Source organism: Piliocolobus tephrosceles, chromosome 12 (genome assembly GCF_002776525.5).
Source record: "Piliocolobus tephrosceles isolate RC106 chromosome 12, ASM277652v3, whole genome shotgun sequence".
Classification (NCBI taxonomy): Eukaryota; Metazoa; Chordata; class Mammalia; order Primates; family Cercopithecidae; genus Piliocolobus; species Piliocolobus tephrosceles.
The window spans coordinates 123,506,959-123,529,564 of NC_045445.1; the positions used below are offsets into that span (position 1 = coordinate 123,506,959).

At 40.5% G+C, this 22,606-nt stretch overlaps 1 protein-coding gene across 3 annotated transcripts in view; it reads right to left on the reverse strand.

Moving 5' to 3' along the window:
• The window catches only part of POLA1 (DNA polymerase alpha 1, catalytic subunit), a 324,710-nt gene extending 302,315 nt beyond the window's left edge, over positions 1-22,395 (reverse strand). For all 3 annotated transcript variants that reach the window (XM_023202598.1, XM_023202600.1, XM_023202599.1), the window contains exons 1-10: positions 22,280-22,395; positions 16,752-16,867; positions 13,276-13,372; positions 12,159-12,239; positions 3,700-3,815; positions 3,173-3,235; positions 1,925-2,017; positions 1,408-1,495; positions 898-1,099; positions 631-809 (exon numbers count right to left, since the gene is read on the reverse strand). In XM_023202598.1, coding sequence (XP_023058366.1) covers positions 631-809; positions 898-1,099; positions 1,408-1,495; positions 1,925-2,017; positions 3,173-3,235; positions 3,700-3,815; positions 12,159-12,239; positions 13,276-13,372; positions 16,752-16,867; positions 22,280-22,322 — 1,078 coding nt within the window. In that variant the 5' untranslated portion in view covers positions 22,323-22,395. The remainder of the gene's footprint in view (positions 1-630; positions 810-897; positions 1,100-1,407; positions 1,496-1,924; positions 2,018-3,172; positions 3,236-3,699; positions 3,816-12,158; positions 12,240-13,275; positions 13,373-16,751; positions 16,868-22,279) is intronic.
• Between the last annotated feature and the right edge of the window lie 211 nt (positions 22,396-22,606).

The following is a 22,606-nucleotide window of genomic DNA, read 5'->3' on the forward strand; positions in this document are numbered from 1 at the left end:
CTCAAATCTCAGTCCAGTGGTCATTTCCTCAGACAGGCCTCCCCTGGCCATTGCCCAACTAATTTTCTTTACATCATTTATCAATTTATCTCATTTACTGTTAATGTGCCCCCACCCACTGCCACCCTCCTAGAACATAAGCTCCATTATAGTGCAGGGAATTTGTCCAGCTTATTCATCCCATCTCAGTGCCTAGCACACAATAGGCATTGAAATTTGCTGAAGAAACACACAAATTAATGACTGATTCCCTTTAAATTAAAGTGCATTCCTGTAACTTCAGATACATCAATAGTGAACTACAAACACACATTCCAAAACCATATGTAACTGATGTTTGGAATAAGCATCTTTAAGGATTATTCACACCATAGCTCCTCTCCATCAGGGTGGCGCATTCACTTTACAATGAATGAGTGTCACTCTCTTACAATACATGTTAAGTGAGGGCAGGGCCTGACCTGAGCTAATTACAACCACTCAAGTATTTAAGGGACAAAGGAAAAAACAAAAACAGAAATTGATTAAATAAAATAAAAAGACAACACAAAAAGAAACAAAAAATAAAATATTTAAGGGAAAGGTCCTACTCTGAGTTAAAGGCATACAGTTAACCTTATGTATGATTACCTGGTTGGTTGTACTGATCTTCATAAGCATCCAACCAATAAAAGTGGAATACTTGTTCCTCATCTGCCCCTTTTACCAATGGGAGTTGACTGGAATCCACTTGAACTTCTCGCACTGAGAAACTGCTATCACCTTCTTGATCAATGTCCCAACAAGAGACATCTGGGAGAAAACTTCCTCTGCAGAAATCACATTTTCAAAAACCTTTCAAAATCCAACAGAAAAATTGTAGTCCTATTTGCCAGAAAAGTAATAAAATGCTCTTACAAGTAGGACATGGTCCCTTTCCCAGAATTCGCCTCTTGTTTCACTTCCTCTGCTGGCTCACTCTCTTGATCCCAAGCCTTGGCAGCCATAGGCTCCAGGTCCACCTCTTCAGTTTCCATGGGCTCATCAAAGTCACCATCTTCAAACTCCATTGCCCCTGACTCCTGCTCTTCTTCTGTACTCTCGACCTGTACAGGTTCGCCTGTAGGCATCATCACACATTCTTATCATGTGCTAGTGCCATGACACAAAGGCACACAAAGGCGCACAAAGGCTTATCCAACACTAAAATAGCAGCCTGTCCCTTTTCTATAATATGTTTGCATTTCTCTTTAATCTCCAAATTGGGTTTTTTAACTTTTACTGAAATTTTTATGAATTCAAATCTTCACATTTAAATTTGCCATCACAACACCTTCAAAATCTCTTCTACCTCCTCCATCATGGGGCCTCCATCTTTGACAGAAACCACCCAACACTCTTGCAATTCTTGCCTGACATCACACTTACCAGCAAATTCAGCACGTTTAAGAGGAACAGGAGTTAATGGAGGCTCCTTTCTGGAGACAGGGGAAGCAATTTTTCCTGAAGGAACTGCCTGTAAATGTTTTTAAATATTTAGTCAGTTAGACCTACATACTAAAAATATGCAACTGTCCTACCCTGACCAAAGATAATGACAGTTCCCTTTTATAAAAAGATTTTATGTATTATTAATGTAACAGCTTCAATTATTTTACTGTTACCTAGGTTTACAAAAAAACACTTGCTTCTGGGAGGAAAATTATTGCATTTACCACAGTTGTAATACCTATAATAAACACACACTAGTTACTGCAAATTTACTATGAAAAAGGCAGGCACATGCTATTTTTGAAATACATGAAACTATAAATTGAATGGGAGTCCTAATTTAAAACAAAAATCAAAAACAAATTTAAAGGTATTTCCCTCATATAGAAAAGCAACAAAATAAGCTTAAAGCAATCCTATAAATCAAGATTGAAAGTATCTCTACACACTTTACCGTGGAGGTGTGCACAGAAAAAGGATTCGGGGAAGCTCCAATGGATCTTTTCTTCTTCAGTATCATTACAGGTGGTGGAGTTATTTGAGGTGTCTAAAAGGAAACGTAAGACATATTCACTGCCATGCTTGGTTTACCACAGACAGAAAAAGTATACTTCTTCACTCATTGAAGCCCAATAAGCAAAGCTTTCTTTTCTTTTCCTTCCCCCCTCCCCACTCCCATCTATGTGCATGTACTGTGGTTACTATAGCAACGATACTATAGAAATCACAAGAAAACTAAAATAGATATTAAATCTACCCCTCCCCAATTTTTTTCTTTTTAAAATTTAGCATACTTTTACTTACTCTTTGAGAATATTACATTTAAAAATTGTCAAGATAGAACTACATGGTGGTGTTGTTATTTTAATTAATGGTCACTTCAAAAGAAGTACACTTCTAAATGAGAGCTTAGTCTTTATGGGAAATGGCCAAATTTCAAATTCACGATGGAGCTAATCCTGTTTGAGTTCTATCAGGGACAGTTCACTCACTCTTCCTTCATTCCCACTCAGAATTCAAGACAAGGCTCTTATACCTGATTGTGCAGATTGACAGGCTTCAATCTATTTAGGGTACACCACAGCAACTGAACACAAGCAGTGAGCACTCACAGAACTGACTCCTGGGTATATTCCTACTACTTCAAACACACACCCACACATCCCTATCTACATAATCACACAGCTCTAACACCTGGAAATACTCACTTAAAATGATGGGATAAAACCAACCTAAAGGGGGTTTCTTTGTATTTTGGTGGGGGTTTTTTGTTGGTGTCCTTACATTTTTTAAAATTCTGGCAACAGGCCAGTGCGGTGGCTCACGCCTGTAATCCCAGCACTTTGCAAGGCCAAGACAGGCAGATCACGAAGTAAGGAGTTCGAGACTAGCCTGGCCAACATAGTGAAACCCAGTCTCCACTAAAAATACAAAATATTAGCTGGGCATGGTGGCAGGTGCCTATAATCCTAGCTACTGGGAAGGCTGAGGCAGGGAAGAATCAGGGAAGCAGAACCCGGGAATCGGAGGTTGCAACAAGCCAAGATCACACCACTGCACACCAGCCTGGGCGACAGTGCGAGACTCCATCTCAAAAAAAAAAAAAAAAAAATTCTGGCAATAGTCTGTTTTGTATAATTACTAGAGTGTTTCTTCAGTCTACATCCCCTGCATATTTTACAACTCCTGGCGATTCATTTACCTCAGTGTTAAGATCCTGTAGAATGTCACCTAGCAGATCATCCTTGGACAAGTCTACAGCTTTCTGGAAATGATAAAGAAAGGTAACATGAGAAAGCCTTGCACTTAAATTTCTCACCAAAACTACACACATGTGTATGAAAGGAAGAACCTAGCCAGTTAGTCCTTGCCTCTTCATTCCTCACTCTGAGTGTTCATCTACATTCACAGATTTTAACAACCACCTGTGTATATATCATTCCTACATCTATAGCTCCCGTCCTCTAATTTTTCCCTTATTCCATGATCTTCCTTCTACTCACTAAAATTAAACACACTCTCAATTCAGCTTTTCTGTTCAATTTTCTTTTCCATTTCCCAAGTTCCAATCACTGAGGTGCCTTAATTCACTTAGAAATCTACATCCAACTTAGTGAAATTGGAAAAATGTTACTCAAATATATACAGAGCACCTATTATCTGTATAATCAAATGTTAAATTTACCTCACAAAGGAAAATACAAAAGATAAGGAAACCATGAAACTCACATCTGCAGTTTTCTTTCCAGCACAAGCAATGAACATTGACTTAATATTGCTTGGTTTTGTCACTGCGGGCTTCTTTACATTCCTCTTGTCTTTGTTGCGTGCTTTACCATTCTTTCCTATTGGAATATGAATTATTTAGAAACATGCATCAGCAAAAATCAAAATGGAAAACTAAAAGCCTAGTCACTTGATCTCTATCAGGAAGAAAAATGTTAAGAATTAAAAATACATCACGCCTGTAATCCCAGCACTTTGGGACGCCGAGGCGGGCAGATCACGAGATCAGGAAATCGAGACCATCCTGACTAACACGGTGAAACCCCATCTCTACTAAAAAAATACAAAAAAAAAAAAATTAGCTGGGCAAGGTGGCAGGCACCTGTAGTCCCAGCTACTCAGGAGGCTGAGGCAGGAGAATGGCGTGAACCCGGAAGGTGGAGCTTGCAGAGAGAGACTCTGTCTCCAAAAAAAAAAAAAACGAACAAAAAAAAAACATACAAAACTATGAGATTTTATACAAGATATGTAGGAAAAAATATTTTAAATAAGTTTAATTCAAGAAAACTTGGGCTAAATGTTTTTATAGAAACTAATGAAATACCAGTTAAATATTAGCACGACTTAAGTGTGACTGCTTAATTGCTATTGTTAATGTGAATAAAAAGCTTTTTTAAAAAGTGAGAATTTGGGGTTTTTTGTTTTCTCCACAGAAATAAAAAGATAAAGTTAATCTTGAACCAAGAAATTAGCCTAGTAGCCTTAATGAGATCATCTCTTTAGCGGTATACTGAATCTGATAGGAAAATTTAACTATGAAGAAATGGGATTACCAATTATGACATGGTGGCATACTAATTTCTATTTTATGAGAAACAGCAACCAGAAACACAGTATGTCATATCAACACTAAATAGCACAGACATATCTATCTGCTCATTAAAGAAGAACTTTTGCCGGCCGAGTGCGGTAGCTCACGCCTGTAATCCCAACACTTTAAAAGACCAAGGCGGGCAGATCAGGAGATCCATACCATCCTGGTCAATATGGTGAAACCCCGTCTCTACTAAAATACAAAAAATTAGCCAGGCGTGGTGCGGCGTGCCTGTAGTCCCAGCTACTCGAGAGGCTGAGGCAGGGAAATCACTTGAACCCGGGAGGTGAGATTGCAGTGAGCCAGAATCGCACCACTGTACTCCAGCCTGGCAACAGAGCAAGACTCCGTCTCAAAAAAACAAACAAACAAAACTTTTGCCATATGTTTTCTCTTATGGCCATGTGTAAATCACCTACAAACTTCTCTAATACCATCAATTTTACTCTCGCTTTCTGATTCATCCCAGAATAGTCTTGATCTCAAAACAAGCTGACAATGAATAATTGAAAGAATGTGGTGGGCCAGGCATGGTGGCTCACACCTGTAATCCCAGCACTTTGGGAGGCCAAGGCAGGCAGATCACGAGGTCAGGAGATCAAGACGAGCCTGACCAACATGCTGAAACCCTGTCTCTACTAAAAGTACAAAAATTAGCCAGGGATGGTGGTGCGTGCCTGTAATCCCAGCTACTCAGAAGGCTGGGGCAGGAGAATCGCTTGAACCTGTGAGGCAGAGGTTGCAGTGGGCCAAGATCACGCCATTGCACTCCGGCGCTCCAGCCTGGGCGACAGAGCAAGACTGTCTCAAAATAAAAAATAAAAAATAAAAAATAAAAAAAAAGAATGTGGTAGTGGCATACAAATAGACCAAATGAAACAGAACATAAAGTCTAGAATAAGACCCAATTACTTATGGAAATTTAATATATAATGAAGGTGGCATCCCATATCACTAAGGAAAAGATGGACTTTATTAAGTAGTGTTGGCTAGCCATTTGTAAAGAAGTAAACCAGTATAAACACCAAATGGATCACAAACTAAAATTTTTAAAAATGAAACTTTAAAAAACCTTTTAAAAAGCAATTCCTTTACAATCTGGGTGCAGTGAAACTCTTTCTATGACTCAGAATCCACTCGCAAGAAAAAAATGATAAATTCAATTACACGAGAATTGGTGTAAAAAGAAAAACCAAGAAAAAAGAAAACCAAGTTAAACAAAAATGAATAAAAAATTTTTGCAATATGTATCACAGATAAAGGACCAATTTTCCTGACAAAGAACTTTGAAAAAATTAAAAGATAAAAAGACCAAAAGGAAAGCAGGCAGTAAACACAAACATACATAAATAGTTACGTTTTATGAAAAGATGATCAGTTTCATATGTAAAAGAAATGTAGATAAGGCTGGGCACACCTGTAATCCCAACACTTTGGGAGGCCACGAGGCGGGTGGATCATGAGGTCAGGAGTTCAAGACCAGCCTGGCCAACATAGTGAAACCCCATCTCTACTAAAAATACAAAAAGTAGCCAAGCATGGTGGCACACACCTGTAGTCCCAGCTACTTGGGAGGCTGAGGCAGGAGAATCGCTTGAACCTAGGTGGTGGAGGTTGCAGTGACCTGAGACCGCACCACTGCACTCCTGCCTGGGTGACAAAGTGAGACTCAGTCTCAAAAAAAAAAAAAAAGCAAATGAAAACCACACTGAAATGCCACTTCTCACATATCAGAGTGGCGAAAATTCAAAAGTTTGAAAACACTCTGTTAGTAAGGCTGTAGGGAAACAGACATTCATACGTTGTTCATGAAAGTGTAAAATGGGACAGTTCCTATGAAGAATCAGGCAATAGCTAATAAAATTTTATGTGTAGTGGGCCGGGCGTGGTGGCTCACACCTGTAATCCCAGCACTTTGGGAGGCCGAGGCGGGTGGATCACCTCAGGACAGGAGTTTGAGACCAGCCTGGCAAACATGGTGAAACCCCATCTCTACTAAAAATGCAAAAATTAACCGGGTGTTGTGGCGGGCACCTGTAATCTCAGCTACTCAGGAGGCGGAGGCAGAAGAATCACTTGAACCCAGGAGGCAGAGGTTGCAGCGAGCCAAGATCGTGACATTGTACTCCAGCTTAGGCAACAAGAGCAAAACTTCATCTCAAAAAAAAAAAATTATGTGTAGCTACTCTTTGAGCCAGCAATCCCACTTCTGGGAATTTTCTCTGAGGAAAACACCATATGCACAGAGTTACTGGATGTGGCATTATAATAGCAAATTACTCAAAATAATCTAAATGTCCTTCCAAGGAAACCATTTGAATAAACTATGGTGCAATCCCTATCATGGAATACTATGCAGCTACATAGAAATAAATAATTAAAAACAAGCTCTCTATGTTCTAATATGCGGTGATTTTCAAGACATCTTGCTACGTGAAAAAAGCAAAGTACAAAACCCCTATAATATTATCTTTTGTTTAAGAAAGAAAAGGGGCTGGACACCGTGGCTCATGCCTGTAATCCCAATACTTTCTGAGGGCAAAGTGGGCAGACTGCTTGAGCCCAGGAGTTTTGAGACCAGCCTGGGCAACATGGCGAAACTCTGTCTCTACTAAAAATTCCAAAAATTAGCCGAGCGTGGGAGGACGCGCCTGTAGTGCTGGCTACTCGGGACACTAAGGTGGGAGGATAGCTTAAGCCCAGGAGGCAGAGGCTGCAGTGAGCTGAGATCGCACCACTGCACTCCATCCTGAAGGGCAGAGAAAGAATCTGTCTCAAAAAAAAAGAAAGACAAGGAAATAAAAATACATATACACGCCAGTGCGGTGGCTCACACCTGTAATTCCAGCACTTTGGGAGACTGAGGCGGGCAGATCGCGAGGTCAGGAGTTCGAGACCAGCCTAACCAACATGGTGAAACCCCGTTTCTACTAAAATACAAAAATTAGCCAGGCGTGGTGGTGCATGCCTGTAGTCCCAACTACTCGGGAGGGTGAGGCAGGAGAATCACTTGAACCCGGGAGGCAGAGGTTGCAGTGAGCCGAGAAGGGACCACTGTACTCCAGCCTGGGTGACAGAGCGAGACTCCACCTCAAAAAAAAAAAACAACAACAACAAGAACAACATACACAATTTCACTCCTGGGTTAGTACCCTAAAAAATTGAAAGCAGGCATTCAAACAAAAACTAGTACATAAATGTTCATAGTAGCACTACGTACAATAGCCAAAAGGTAGAAACAATCCAAATGTCCATCAACTAATGAATAAACAAAACATAGTACATCCACACAGTAGAATATTATTCAGCAATAAAAAGGAATGAAGTACTGATACATGCTATAACGTACTTGAAAATCAGATTCTAAGTCAAAGAAGCCAGACACAAAAGATCAAATATTGCATGATTCATTTATATGAAATATAAAATGTCCAGAATACGCAAATCCATAAAGATAGAAAGCAGATTAATGGTTGTCAGGCTCTGGGGGAAGAGATTGGGGAGTGACTGCTAATGGGTATGGGGCTTCCATTTTGGATGATGAAAATGTTCTGGAACAAGATGATGGTGATGGTTGCAAACATTGTGAATATACTAAATGTCACTCGTGGTAAATTTTACGTTACGCGTATTTTACCATAGTTAAAAAAAAAAGTATTTCCATGGGCCTAATGTTGTGAAAAGGTTTGTAGGACATTTGTGAAAAATGTGAGACAGGAGATCTGTATCATCTGGAGTACTTTGAAAACAGAATATAATAGTCAAAATGTTTAGTATATAAAATTCGGGTCTTGACAGCGTATGAACAGAGGAGGTCAACAGAGGTTTGAATAGCAAGGAAGGCTTCATGAGAGGGCTTTAATCTCACCACTGTAGGTTAGTAGGATTTAGACAGAAGGATAAAAAGATGAATACAAGTAAACATTTGAGGTGGAATTCTTCCACAGTTTAGTGTTTCTGTTTTGTTTTATTGCATTTTCCTGCTGATTTTTCTTCACTGGGACTTGGTTGATATTTTTCTCTGTGGTTTTGTTTTGTTTTGTTTTTTCCTGTTACCCAGGCTGGAGTGCAGTAGCACGATCTTGGCTCACTGCAACCTCTGCCTCCCGGGTTGAAGAGATCAAGAGATTTTCCTGCCTCAGCCTCCCAAGTAGCTGGGATTACAGGCGCCCACAACCACGTCCGACTAATTTTTCTATTTTTAGTTGAGACGGGGTTTCACCATATTGGCCAGGCTGGTCTTGAACTCCTGACTTCAGGTGATCTGCCCCACCTCAGCCTCCCAAAGTGCTGGGATTATAGGCGTGAGCCACTGCACCCGACCATTTTTCTGTTTGAAAACATGCCAGGAATTAGATCCACACCATAAAGCTTTGACTTTTTACTTCTAAGCAAAACTCAGTAATTTCTTATAAGTCTTTAAAGTGCATTGCAGAAGTCCATTTTCCTCCCTAGGATCTTGTGACCTTTACTGGGCTCCTAGAAAGGGACACTGAAACAGTGGGGACTTGTGGGTGAATGGTGGTGGCAAAGCACGAAATAAAAATTTCTAAGACTAGCTCTTTTCCGGATCAAATCATTCTCTTCACTAACGTATTACTCGGAAGAGATAATATGATGACTATGGAAACACAGAGATGGATTGTTTATTCAACAAAACTACATACTTACTTTGAGTCCACTACTGTGATTAGCACTGAGATTACCAGGACATGAGTCCTTCCTTTGAGAAGCTCACTGTCCAGTCCAACCTCCTAATTCACAGCTGACAAAAACTCAAGTCCAGATAGGTAACGGGATTAGTTCAAGATGACACAGACAATTAACAGAACCATTAACTCTAACATAGGCCTCCTCAGTTCAGGGAAATGAAAGTGGCACATGAGCTCATTCTCTTCTTCATAGACTCACACAAACTAGAAATACACAATTAGCCACACTGCTACCAAATGGTACCAGTATAGAAAATTTCCACATTATACAGGTTGGCAGAACCAGGAAGATGGTTCACATATTCCAATTAACTAATATATGAATGAAGAATAAATAATGTCACACATAGAAAAAATACACATATGCTTATTTTTGTAATAAACCAGAAACTAATAAAAAAGTTACTGATTTTCATTTTTAAAACATATAAATGTTTTACAATATTCAGAAGTAAAATTAAAAGGATTTTTTAAAACTGAAATTTGAATACAAACAAAAAATGAACCTATGCAGTAAATTAATACAACACACACTAAAGAATTACTTTACATAGCTTCTGAACACAATAGTCTGACTCTAGACCCTTAGGATATATACCAAGAACAAATAAAACTGTAGAGAAATCATAAACTTTACTTAGAAAGGTTGTTAGTACAGATAATGATTTAGTGATTCTGACATTATTTTGTGTATATTTTAGAAGACAAGGGTTTTCATTGAGGGTGAAAGCAGATACAAATATAGAATTGGGAAGATAAAGAACCCAGTGATGTTGGATTTCAACCAATCAAATATATCCGTATGAACTCATGACATATATATAATTTCCTTGTTCTGTTCACTGAAAGGGTCTAGAAGCCATTACACTCCAACAGCAATGAGCACATCCATCTCCCATATCTGGACACCATTCCCCACTAAAAGGAACCAGGATTCTTGGGAGTAATGGTTGGTTCCAGGTCTAGGGCAGGAATAATACAAGCTAAACCTGGAACATCTTATCCTCTTAGCCCAGAAAGCAAGGAAATGCTCAAAGACTGATGGAGCCATGTCAAAAGAACACAGGAGGTGGCTTAAAGGGGCTCTTACCAGCCAAATCTGGGATAATCTGAACATAAAAAGGAAAAATGATAATAATTGCTGCTGAATTGTAACAGTAAATCTTTTAGAAATACATGAGTCTGAAGCAATGATTTTTAAAAGAAGGGAAAGGATCAATAATAGATGCTAAAAGCGCTGGGTAAAAATTCATGGGGAAATGGAATATACACATGGTCTCAAATTATCACCCCCTATTTTGCATTAATTACAAAAGGGAGGAAAGCAGCTTTACAGGAAGAAATCTGACAAATATCATCTTAACCAAAAGATCTAACTTAGTATCAACAATAATGGTACAAGTGACATCATATGCCCCTGATATGAACGACTGGAAGGACAGAATTTTATATTGTAGGTCTTAACAAAGCATTTATTTATAAATATTTATTTATTGTTGCCAAAATATTTAACCCAAATCTAAGCACAACGAAGCAGTCAGGTAAAACTCAGATTGTGGGACATTCAACAAAACAAACAGCCTGGTCCCTTCAAAAATCAATGTCATGAAAGACAAAAAGAGGCCAGGGTGGCAGGGGGAGGGGGGCAGGTGTTGCTGTTCTACATTAAAAAAGACTATAGAGACATGAAAACTAAAATGGATTCTGCATTTTTTAAAATAGCTTTAAAAGATACTATTGGGCTAACTGGGAAACTTTTAATGTAGACAATATATTAGATATCATGATAATGTTATTGTGGTTAAGTAGTCAAGTATCCTTACTCTTAGGAGGTCACTGCTGAAGTTCAAAGTCCACTGAGCAAAAAAGTCTCTGTGTATGTGGTTGGAAGGAGAGAGAAAACTAATGGTGAAAATATTATTCTGCAAATGAGGATTCAGACAGTAAAGGGCAAGACAGCACAGATGTTAGGCTTTTGGTCACATATTCTTTTGTTACATATTCTTCACATTTTTTATTTTTAAAATACTGCTTAAAAATGTAAAAACTATTCTCAGCTCGAGAGCCACACAAAAACAGGCATGATTTCCATTTAGGGTAAGAAAAATGTTCTAAAATTGATTGTGGTGATGGCTGCACAACTCTGTGACTATATTAAAAGCCACTGAATTGTATACTTTAAATATGCGAATTGTATAGTGTGTGAACGACATCTCAATAAAACTTTTTGTCAAAAACTGGTTGTGAGAGGGCCACAGTTTGCTGACCCCAATCTACCACTTGGTAGTAGAAGACTAATTAACAAACTAAACAAAAAAAAAAAAAATACTGAAGAGAATTTTCAGTATTTTCATTTTACAGGAACTAAATCAGGCTTGTTTACTCAAAAAAAATTGCCAATGATTGTACAGCTAAGACAATCTAACACATTCATCCATATTATTTTAAATTTCAATTAGACAAAGCAAGCTGATTACTCTAGTTCTAAACCTTGTTATTGTGCTATACAACTGGCAAAGAGCTAAAATTCTAAGTACGTCACTTCAGTAGGAATTAAAAGAGATCAATTACTGTTGCAGCCCTCAAAATCAGCAAGTTTTAAATGACCATAGGATTGAAAACTTTAAAACAAGTAAAGATCACACTACTTGTATAATAGAGACATGAAACTTCATTTCCTGGTGTTGTTACTGCTTTTTATCTTTAATTTTCCACATAACCATACTTCTCTTCATATTAGAACATATTCTATACCTAATAACAATGGTAGTTAGGTCCTTCTCTCAAACGTAAACTATCAGAGTATCAAGTCATCTCTAATTTTAGAGAATTCTTTAAATCTCAAAACAACACCGTGGAAAACAAAAGGTAGGTACCTTTCTCACCAGCATCAAGGGCATCATCTTCAAGGTCATCATCAAAAATCTCTCGGCCATCTTCCACATAACCAATACCATCTGCAGGGACAAAATTTAATACTGGGATCAAATTTCTAAAAGTGGCTAATAATATTTTAGCCATGACCAAAAAAACCTTTTATACCTGCTCAGATGTTTTCCTGGCCTGTGCTATTTTTAAGTGCAGCAGAATTCTGTTCACACAGGTGTCAGACAATGCACGGCATCCACACAGCAGGTGTGGAGTCAAAACCAAATGATATATATTATACCTAGCTAGGTGACCTCAGGAAACGATTTGGCCCATAGGATCAAAGTCTGCCACAATAGGATGCTTTACAGCAGTTTTACTCTACCAGAAGAATAAAAAGAATCAAGATTACCACAAGTCCAGAGAGAGATATCCTAGTCTACAAGGGAAAACTGGCAATATAGCTGAATCCAATTACAGAAGTAGAAACATAAATAGTCACAGGCACAATCTACATGCTCCCTGTGGTCAGCATTCACATGGCCATGAAGTCAGACCCTACCAGTGAGAACCAATGAGCTTTCAGAAGGGGCACAGGACATTAGGACAAGACTTTGTATGGTGCTTTCTGCTGACCAAGTTAATTTTCATACCTAGAACCTCATATATGCCTCACAACTCTGGGAGAAGGTAGTTTTCTTATCCCCATGTTATAGATGAAGAATCTGAGGTGCAAAGAGATTAAGTGATTTGTCCAAGGTCATAGAATTGGAAAGTAGGAACGATGGATCCTGAACCTGCATTTCTTAATTCCAAGCGCTGTGCATGGGCCCCACAGACAAGGGCTCCTCCCAGTTCTTACACGGCCATTACCTGGAGGGTTTATACTACATCCTGAGGTATGTGCCTAGATTCTCCAAAATATCCCCAAATAAACGTCCTGCTGTTCTGCTTCCTCATCCTCAAATAATTAAAGGAAAATCCAAACCAAAGGTAAAATCCTAACAGTGCCTTACATTTGCCCAGGCAAAGCAGCAACTCCACTACATGAGTGCAAATCTACAAGAAGCAATTAACACAGTGCTTAGGAAGCAACATCCCCGCCCCCACCCCCGCCCCACCTACCATCATCCACAATCCAGTCATCATCCTGGCGGGCCTGAACCAGCTTCGAATACTGTTCTTCATCAACTTCTTCATAAACACCTGTGAAGTCCTCGACCTACCATTATACAAGTTTCAGGAAAAAAGCTCCAAATAGAGTGAAAGTGTTAAACAATTCTGATGAAAAAATTGTCAAATTGAAACTGGAATGGCAGCCTGAAGGAGTAGCTGCAACCAAATCGTGAGTTCTGACATTCAACACGAACCACTACAGGGTTTTCCTTAAATAGACATCAATTAACTTAGTATTCCTTTTAGGTGGGTGTTAACATAAGATATTAAATGATTCCATTAGCATAATACACTTGTCACACCATCAATTACTCATCTATTTCATAAAAAACAAACTGAATTATAGCCAATTCTTCATTAGCTGCTTTGGGGATTATTCACTTGTAATTTCTAGACTAGTTTCTCCTACACTTAGCAAACCTGTAAGGCATGCCACTTCCCTCTACACTAGCTAATGTACACTCTGCGAATAGACGATAATTTTCATGCTTGTTCAACCAAACAAATATAATTCAAAAGGAAAATCTCCCTCATCCATCCGTCTCCAAAAATTAGCAAAACAAACATACTGTATATTCTACAGGCAAACCAGAAATAGCTTTTGAGTGACCCTGTTTGTATTACCACTGACACCCCACCGTTCTCAGATCTTGAAACCGCACAAGGACTTAAATGCCGAGCTATTTGAAAGGCAAGTCCAGAGAGTGGCAGGTCCTCCAATCACATTGGCTGCCTGACTGCAAGAGGATCAGAACACCATGAGCTACTGGTATGAGTAAATCAGACAACCTCTGCACAGCTAAAGCAACAAATGAAAGATACACACCACTGCTGCAGCTGTCCATGGGGACAGGCCAGTGACTTTGCAGATGAGACTCTGGTGGGCTGGTTTGCAAAATCTCATAGATACTTATTAAAAATGACCAAAGGCTGGGCACAGTGGCTCATGCCTGTAATCCCAGCACTTTGGGAGGCCAAGGCGAGCAGATCACTTGAGGTCAGGAGTTCGAGACCAGCCTGGCCAACGTGGTGAAACCCCATCTCTACTAAAAATACAAAAATTAGCCGGACATGGTGGTGGGCACCTGCAATCCCAGTTACTCGGGAGGCTGAGACAAGAGAATCGCTTGAGCCTGGGAGGTGGAGGTTGCAGTGAGCCAAGAACGTGCCACTGCACTCCAGCCTGGGTGAGAGAGCGAGATTTAAAAAAAAATTCTCCCATTCTCTCAAGAGTTCTACCTCAGCCGGGTGTGGTGGCTCACGCCTGTAATCCCAGCACTTTGGGAGGCCAAGGCAGGGAGATCACCTGAAGTCAGGAGTTCCAGGCCAGCCTGACCAACATAGTGAAACCCGGTCTGTACTAAAAATACAAAAATTAGCCAAGCGTGGCGGCAGGTGCCTGTAATCTCAGCTACTTGGGAGGCTGAAGCAGGAGAATCGCTTGAACCTGGGAAGTGGAGGTTGCAGTGAGCCAAGATACCGCCATCGCACTCTAGCCTGGGCAACAAGAGCAAAACTCCACCTCAAAAAAAAAAAAAAAAAAAAAAAAAAAAAAGAGTTCTACTTTCTGAAATGGAGTATGGGAGAAACAATTCCATCTGAAGAGTTAATACCCTAGGAAAAATCTTGGACAGAGCTTTTAGAATCTGACGGCCAGAGATGACTGGATTTCTGCCACACCTCTAAGGCTTATAATAATTACAGGATTTGGCTGAGTTTTCACCTCCTTTTAGCCTACTCTATAGGAATCACTGGCAAATACTGATTTGGTAATAGAAACAACCTGCCTTACCAAATTAAGTTTTTAACAACACAGATGCAAAATAGTCCAATTAATATTACTATACTGACCAACTTTCTTTTTCGGGGTTGGAGGGGAAGTGGCGTGATTATTTTTGTTGGTTGAAGACAGACTGTCTCTTATTTAAGTGATTCACTATATTATCAAGGAGATACCAGAAAACTATTTTTAAATATCATTTTGAGTAAAAAGTCATTTCGACTCAATCTTTAAAAACAACATTACTACTGCTCAGCATGAACTCTAAGAGCCATACAATTAACATTACAGTGTTAAAGGGATATCAGCCACATTGTGCCAACATCTGAAATGCCCCATGGAACTCCTTTATACAAGTACCTACGTTAAAAATGTTTTATTCCTGGGCTCAGTGTGGTGGTTCACGCCTGTAATCCCAGCACTTTGGGAGGCCGAGGCAGGTGGATCATTTGAAGTCAAGAGTTCAAGACCAGCCTGACCAACATGGTGAAACCCCGTCTCTACTAAAAATACAAAAATTAGCCACCCGTGGTGGTGACGCCTGTAATCCCAGCTACTTGGCAGGCTGAAGCAGGAGAATCGCTTGAACCTGGGAGGTGGAAGTTGCAGTGAACCAAGATCATGTTATTGCACTCCAGCATGGGCAACAGAGCGAGACTGTGTCTCAAAAAAAAAAAAAAAAAAAAAAGCTTTATTCCTGCTTTACTGAAATCCTTTTATCAACCTTTTATGATCTGGTTGCCTCACTTAACTTGAACAAATGATGACAAATGGCAAATATTCTCTTATTTGATTAACTGGTTAAACATTCATATCCTGAGCCAGACTGCCTGGGTTCAAAAAAGGATCTGCCACTGTGACCTCATTAAACCTTCTGTGCCTCGGATAGCTCACCTGCAAAATGTCATTAATCATAGTATCCAATTTCATTTGGTTATTGAAAAGATTAAATTAATAAACACATTGGTAAATGCACTTAGAATAATATGTTAGTTCAAAAAGTTACGGTTGTTATTTTCTAGTACTGGTTAATCACTTTCTGGCCATGAGGCAATTAGGATACTCAGGGAGCCCTGAAGGTGACGCTAGACAATATTTATGCAGATGGTGGCCACTCTATTTTTTACCTGCAGGCCATAAACAGTGGGTAGAGGAAAACCAAAAGAGCATCACATTCAATCTTACAAGCAGAACACGGCAGAAGTTAAGGTCCAAGTCTCCGTTGCCACTACCCTTGCAAATGAGATTAGGAAGAACAGTTCTCTCCAAGAAGTAGCACTTACTTAGACTGCTCAATACCTTAAGAGTAAGTAAAAGCACCTCTAAAGGACTACAAAAAACCAATGGGACTTACCATAGATACGGCATGCTCAATAAGGAAAAATATAGATATGGCTATGTACTTTCATTTTGGAATTTTAAAATCATCTGTAAAATACCTTACTGGAACTTTAAGGGTTGAGCATTCTCCATGATCTGTAAATCTACCTCATACCCATGCTTGCTCAACCCTAATAAATTCCCATTACAAGAAGTTTAAAATATATGAGTATTTCTAATTTGGGGCAAAGGTGACATAAGACTACCTTCAGGCTATGAATTAGATGATGCACAGGAGGAATAAAGAAGAAAAATGGTTACTTACTTCATATTTATACTTCTCACCAGCTTTAGCCTTTTTCAGTCTTTCTAGAGCTTCTTGGTGCCCCTTCTTTGACTTTTTTTCTCGCCGGGCTCGAGAAGCTACAAAACTCCCTGAATCTGACACAGTGGGGCAAAAAAAAAAATTTATAAGAGGTGTTACAAAATTGTCAGCCATCTTCCCTCAAACACCAAGGAAAAGTTTCTAGCCAACATTGTAAACATTATCTACTTGTTTATTTTAGTAATAAACAAGTAGATAATGTTTACAATGTATATAATTCACAAAGCTCATGGCCAAACATACACATCCAAATATACATGACTCACCAGAAAGTTCCTCTAAGATCCTGTTAAAACAAAACCACTGTTATTTTTTTCTCCAAAAAGAGGAAAATTCCCAGTTCAACTGATATCCTGCAGAGACACTAAACAAGGGAGATCAGCTGTTAGCTAATTTATCACCTTTTCATTAGAAATGACCAGTCAGAAGTAATCCAGTGGGTTATAGAAGCACTATTCATTTTGTATTCTATTAATCTAAAAGGCTTCAAGGAGCATCTACTCTTTGCAAAGTACTAGGCCCTATGAGACACAAAGACAGGCTGGGCGCGGTGGCTCACACCTGTAATCCCAGCACTTTGGGAGGCTGAGGTGGGCAGATCACCTGAGGTCAGGAGTTCAAGACCAGCCTGGCCAACATGGTGAAACCCCGTTTCTACTAAAAATACAAAATTAGCCGGGCATGGTGGTGCGTGCCTGTAACCCCAGCTACTCGGGAGGCTGAGGCAGGAGAAACACTTGAACCTGGGAGGCAGCGTTTGCAGTGAGCTGAGATCACACCATTGCACTCCAGCCTGGGCAAAAAGAGCGAAACTCCATCTCAAAAAACAAAAAACAAAACAACAACAACAACAAAAAAAGATAAAAAAGACATGGTCTCTGTACTCACAAAACTTACTATCTAACACGGGAGACAAGTAGCAACTGGCTCTAAACAATATTTAGAGGTAATACATGCCTTAAAAGAGATTCAGACAAAGTACCCAGAAATTCAAAGAAGGAACAGATTGAGGACTGGAGAAATTTTTAAAAGATGGCTCTGAAGGGATTACTGATATACCACTTATTTCAAGGCTTCAGTTGGTTATGACACAGGATGCTACTAAAACAACTACAGGGACTAAAATGGCTTGTCAAAAATTACTGAAATATCAGAGGACTTCCGTGTTTATTCATTCAACTTTTGAATTATTCATGCTCTGGTCATCATAAACTGATCATTACACACACATACTGAAAAAAGTTCAGCTGGGCGCAGTGGCTCACACCTGTAATCCCAGCACTTTGGGAGGCTGAGGTGGGTGGATCACCTGAGGTCAGGAGTTTGAGACCAGCCTGACCAACATGGTGAAACCCCATCTCTACTAAAAATACAAAAATTAGCTGGGCGTGGTGGCAGGCACCTGTAATCCCAACTACTTAGGAGGGTGAGGCAGGAGAATCCCTTAAACCCAGGAGGTGGAGGTTGCAGTGAGCCGAGGGTGCACCACTGCACTCCAGCCTGGGTGACAGAGCAAGACTCTGTCTCAAAAAAAAGAAAAAAAAAAAAAACCATCCGCAGAATTAAAGACTTTCACATACCCACTGATGAATAACTAAGTCAAGCATAACAGTGCCGCCTGTCAACCATGAGTTTAGGCTCAGCATGATTGCCATCTATGTCTGTGAAATTTAGTATTTTATTGTGTTTGGTGTTAATTAATTTATAAAAGAAGCAGGCAAAGAAAAGGAGAAGTATGGATAAGAGGCAGCCTAAAACTCCAACCCCACTAGAATGTTCATAACAACATTAAGCTGCTTAACTAAATGTTTGACTGAAATAGAAGATACAATTTAAAGAACATGCACCAAATGCTGGCAATAAACTGCTGGAGACTATAGCTTAAAGGTGAAGCATAATTAGAGATCTTATTTTTTCTAGCTTTCTAGAAATGGAATCTCTCTTTATAACATCTCACTCTATTGTGTGACTTCCACATTTGACTTTTAAATCCATTTTCAGAAAGACATTAAGTAAAAATTAAGGAATAAAGGTACTTAATGATGACAGTCACAAAAACTTGGATGTCACTCAAATGATTTCAAAAATCGTGAACAGGCCTACATGAAAAGGCTTCGAAGATTACTGAACATGACCCCTGAAAGTGAAAAGCTGGCCTCAGTGTATTCAAGACTCCCTTGACGCCTGACATCTGTAGGTCTTCAAATGCACTTACTCCACAGGCAACAATGTTCCACTACACAAGCAACAATGTTCCACTACACAGGCAACGCCCCACTACTCCACAGGCAACAATGTTCCACTACACCGGGTTTAGGGTACAATTACAAATAACACAGACAGAAGGCCTGTCCAAAAGAGGCCCCCAGTCAAGTAAAGCAAAGTACCTGAAATTACCATCACAATATAAACATGGTGCCATAGAAAAGGTAAGAACTCAGCACTGAGGAAATATACAAAGGAGAGCTGTTAATTTTGCCTGAGAAATCAAGGAAGGTTTCACAGGAGAGGTTTCCAATACAGGCCTAGAAAAAGGAGTCGAATTTCACAATCAGAAAACAAGGTAAAAAGTGGCACAAGCAAAAGAAGAGGCATGAGCCAAATCACAAAGGGATGAAAATGCACAGTGTATTCAGAAACCGAAAGAAGTCAGTGTGCAAGGTAAATTCGATAAGAGAGTGTAGAGTGAGTAGGAGAACCAGACTGGGGAGAAGCAGCACATTCCAGCTCTGCCATTTACTGGGTGACATGAGAACACCGGTTAACCAGTTAAGCAGCAGACAGGTGTCTTGTTGTTTTAAGCTGCCTAGCATCTGAAACTGTGAAATCCGGCCCCCATCCCTTATAAGTCTTGACGAGACAGTAGAGCCTATGTCCTATTACAGAAGCTGAAAAGGTTGATGCTCTTTCCCAGGGACCCTTGCAGCCTAGGGCATGGGCATATAAAATAGGCTCTATTAGGAACACCTGCTCAGACATTAAATCAGAAGCTAGTGTCACAAGGAAGGGGGCATGGGTTTTAAAAGATTCTACAAGTAGCAACAGCTGCAGGAGGATTACAAAACTGACAACAATGTCAGCAATGTCCTAAGGTACGAGCTATAGCATCAAGTACTTGGTTGTGGTTGGCAGTGACCTCCTCATTAGCCCATTTTTGAGGCACAATTTCACTCACTGTTCCTGGCTAAATAGCTCCCAGACTGGCTTCTTAGTCCTCCTGGAGTTTCTGTGAACACGATATTCTTCTAACAAATTCTAACCAATCTGCTAGAGTTGGTTCCTGCAGCTTACAAATAAGGGCTCTGACTGATGCAGAGCCTCAGGGTTCACATATGTGAAATGGGGATAATCATGTCTGCTTCAAAAGCTGTTAAGGATTACATGAGGATGCCTATCTTACTTTGCACTTAGCAATATAGGAGCGGCTCATGTAATGTTTCTGTGTGAAGTCAAACACACATCCACATACCCCACACACACCACACCTAAGAGTACCAAGGTCTAGCTTCAGAAGGCAAAAATAAAGCAAAGCCGTTTTCTGCATATGATGTTTACCATCTGTACTTCATGAAGAAGGCTTATACCTAGTAGGTATATGATAAATATTTGCTGAATGAACCAATGAATGAACCACTGTGCCTGCTTTTTTGATCATTAAACTTTCCCTGGCCAGACGCAGTGGCTCACGCCTGTAATCCCAGCACTTTGGGAGGCCAAGGTGGGCGAATCACCTGAGGTCAGGAGTTCGAGACCAGCCTGGCCAACATGGTGAAACCCTGTTTCTACTAAAAATACAAAAAATTTAGCCAGTGTGGTGGCGGACACCTGTAATCCCAGCTACTCGGGAGGCTGAGGCAGGAGAATTGCTTGAACCCGGGAGGCAGAGGTTGCAGCTAGCTGAGATCGCATCACTGCACTCCAGCCTGGGCAACAAGAGGGAAACTTAGTCTCAAAAAAAAAAAAAAAAAAAAAATTCCCTGATTTTTTTTCATATACAGTAACAGCCAGTTATATACCCTTCAACTTTTCACTGCCATTATCAAGGTGCCCTGCCTTCTAACACTGAAGAAAAAAAAAAAAAAGCCTACATTTTCTCTTTTGGAGTGTGTCTCCAATGCTTCACGTAGGTAAGTTAGCAAAAAAAGAATAAGCATGAAAAAATCCAGTTACAAAGGTTTAAATATTTGTTTCAAAATTACCATCTGGAGTACCGCTATCCTCCCCAAAAGCAGACACTAACTTACAGTAGTCTTTCAGGTAACAATCTTTCAGTCTGCTCTAAAGGAAAAATTCCAGTCACAAGTCCCCAGCAACTACTTAATCAACACCATGACTTAAGAGGAGTCTCAAGATTGCACAGTATTCACCAAAGTGATTTCCTGATGTTCACAGATGACGTAGTTTTTAGGGTGAAGAAAGGGCTTAGTGGCAAATCACTGATACAGGGCTGCAAAGACTGTTCACATACTCACACCCTACATCCCATCTGTAATCCAGGAAGGTCGACTCTCCAAAATAGTCTTAAAAAACGAATGGCTAGAACAAATTGAAATCTGTGACTCACAACTAGGTGAATGCAAAGGAAGCTGATTAGGAAGCGAGTTCTCATTAATGCTGATGTATCTGAATGACAGGAGAGATGAAGGTTGAGCTAACAAAGTGAAGCATCTGATTTTCAGTTAGAAGTTTACTGAAGTCACGCTTTAGTTGAACACTGTTCAAAAATCAGACAAATCTATTTGCATTTTTGGAAATAAAAGACACCCCTGACAAACGGAGTCATATACAGGAGATTTGAAATGCCCTGAATTGATGCCATTTTTTTTTTTGAAACTTCACCAGAAATGACTAGATTGTGAACAGGATTTCTACGCAGCACTTGAAGAACTTTCCAAAGAATCTGAAAGAAAAACTGTTAATGCATAAAGTAGAAACCCATTACCTAAAAATACAAAACGCTTTATTCCCCGATGACAGCACTTAGAGCTTTCTTCCCGCTTAGTTACAATGTATAAAATTTTCCTGGAAGTTCCTACAAAAAGGGGCACAGATCTGTTCTGTTCAAGCCCTCAAGTGGATACTTACGGTGATTGGAGTGAAATACTTTCGGCCAAGACAGTGCCCCACGGGGCCAGTCTCAACAAAGTTATACTCAGCACGTGGGTGCAACTCACCAAAAGAAATAGAAACGCAATCGACTGTGGAGACTCTCAGTGGCAGAGGTGAGACAGCCTCCCAAACAAAAATTCCTCCAGGCTCGGGTGTGCCAAGAGCAAACCGTGCCTAAAGGAAGCCTGGTCCGACGCCAGAAGGGCCCCCGCCCGGGACGACCAAGGTCTGCGCCCAAACCAAGCCGGGTGTGCACCTCCCTTAGAAAAAAATAATGCAGAGACTCCCTCAGAACCCCCACCACCGGCAATCATGCCACGGTCCCAACCTGGAGCCCCGCGCGCGGAGTCGTCACTCACCACTCGCCCCTATCTCACAGCCGTCGCCGTGCACGGGCGCCATGGTCCCCAATCTCCCGATTCCGCGCCAACCAGCCCAAAACTGGCGCGGGGGCCGAGACAGGCGCCAGCGTGAAAGCCAATCAGCGGCTCGGGAGGCTGCGGACTTCCGCCCGGAAGGCCACTGACGTGCCGCGCCGCGCCGCGCCCCGCCCCCGGCCTTCCCGCGGGCGCGCGTTTGGCGCCCTGTGATGACCCCTTAGGGAAAAGCTAGAGCTGAGGGGAAGCCGGAGGAGAGCAGGAGAAAGAAGCGGTCGGGCGCTGGAAAGGCGCTGCCTGGAAACTGCG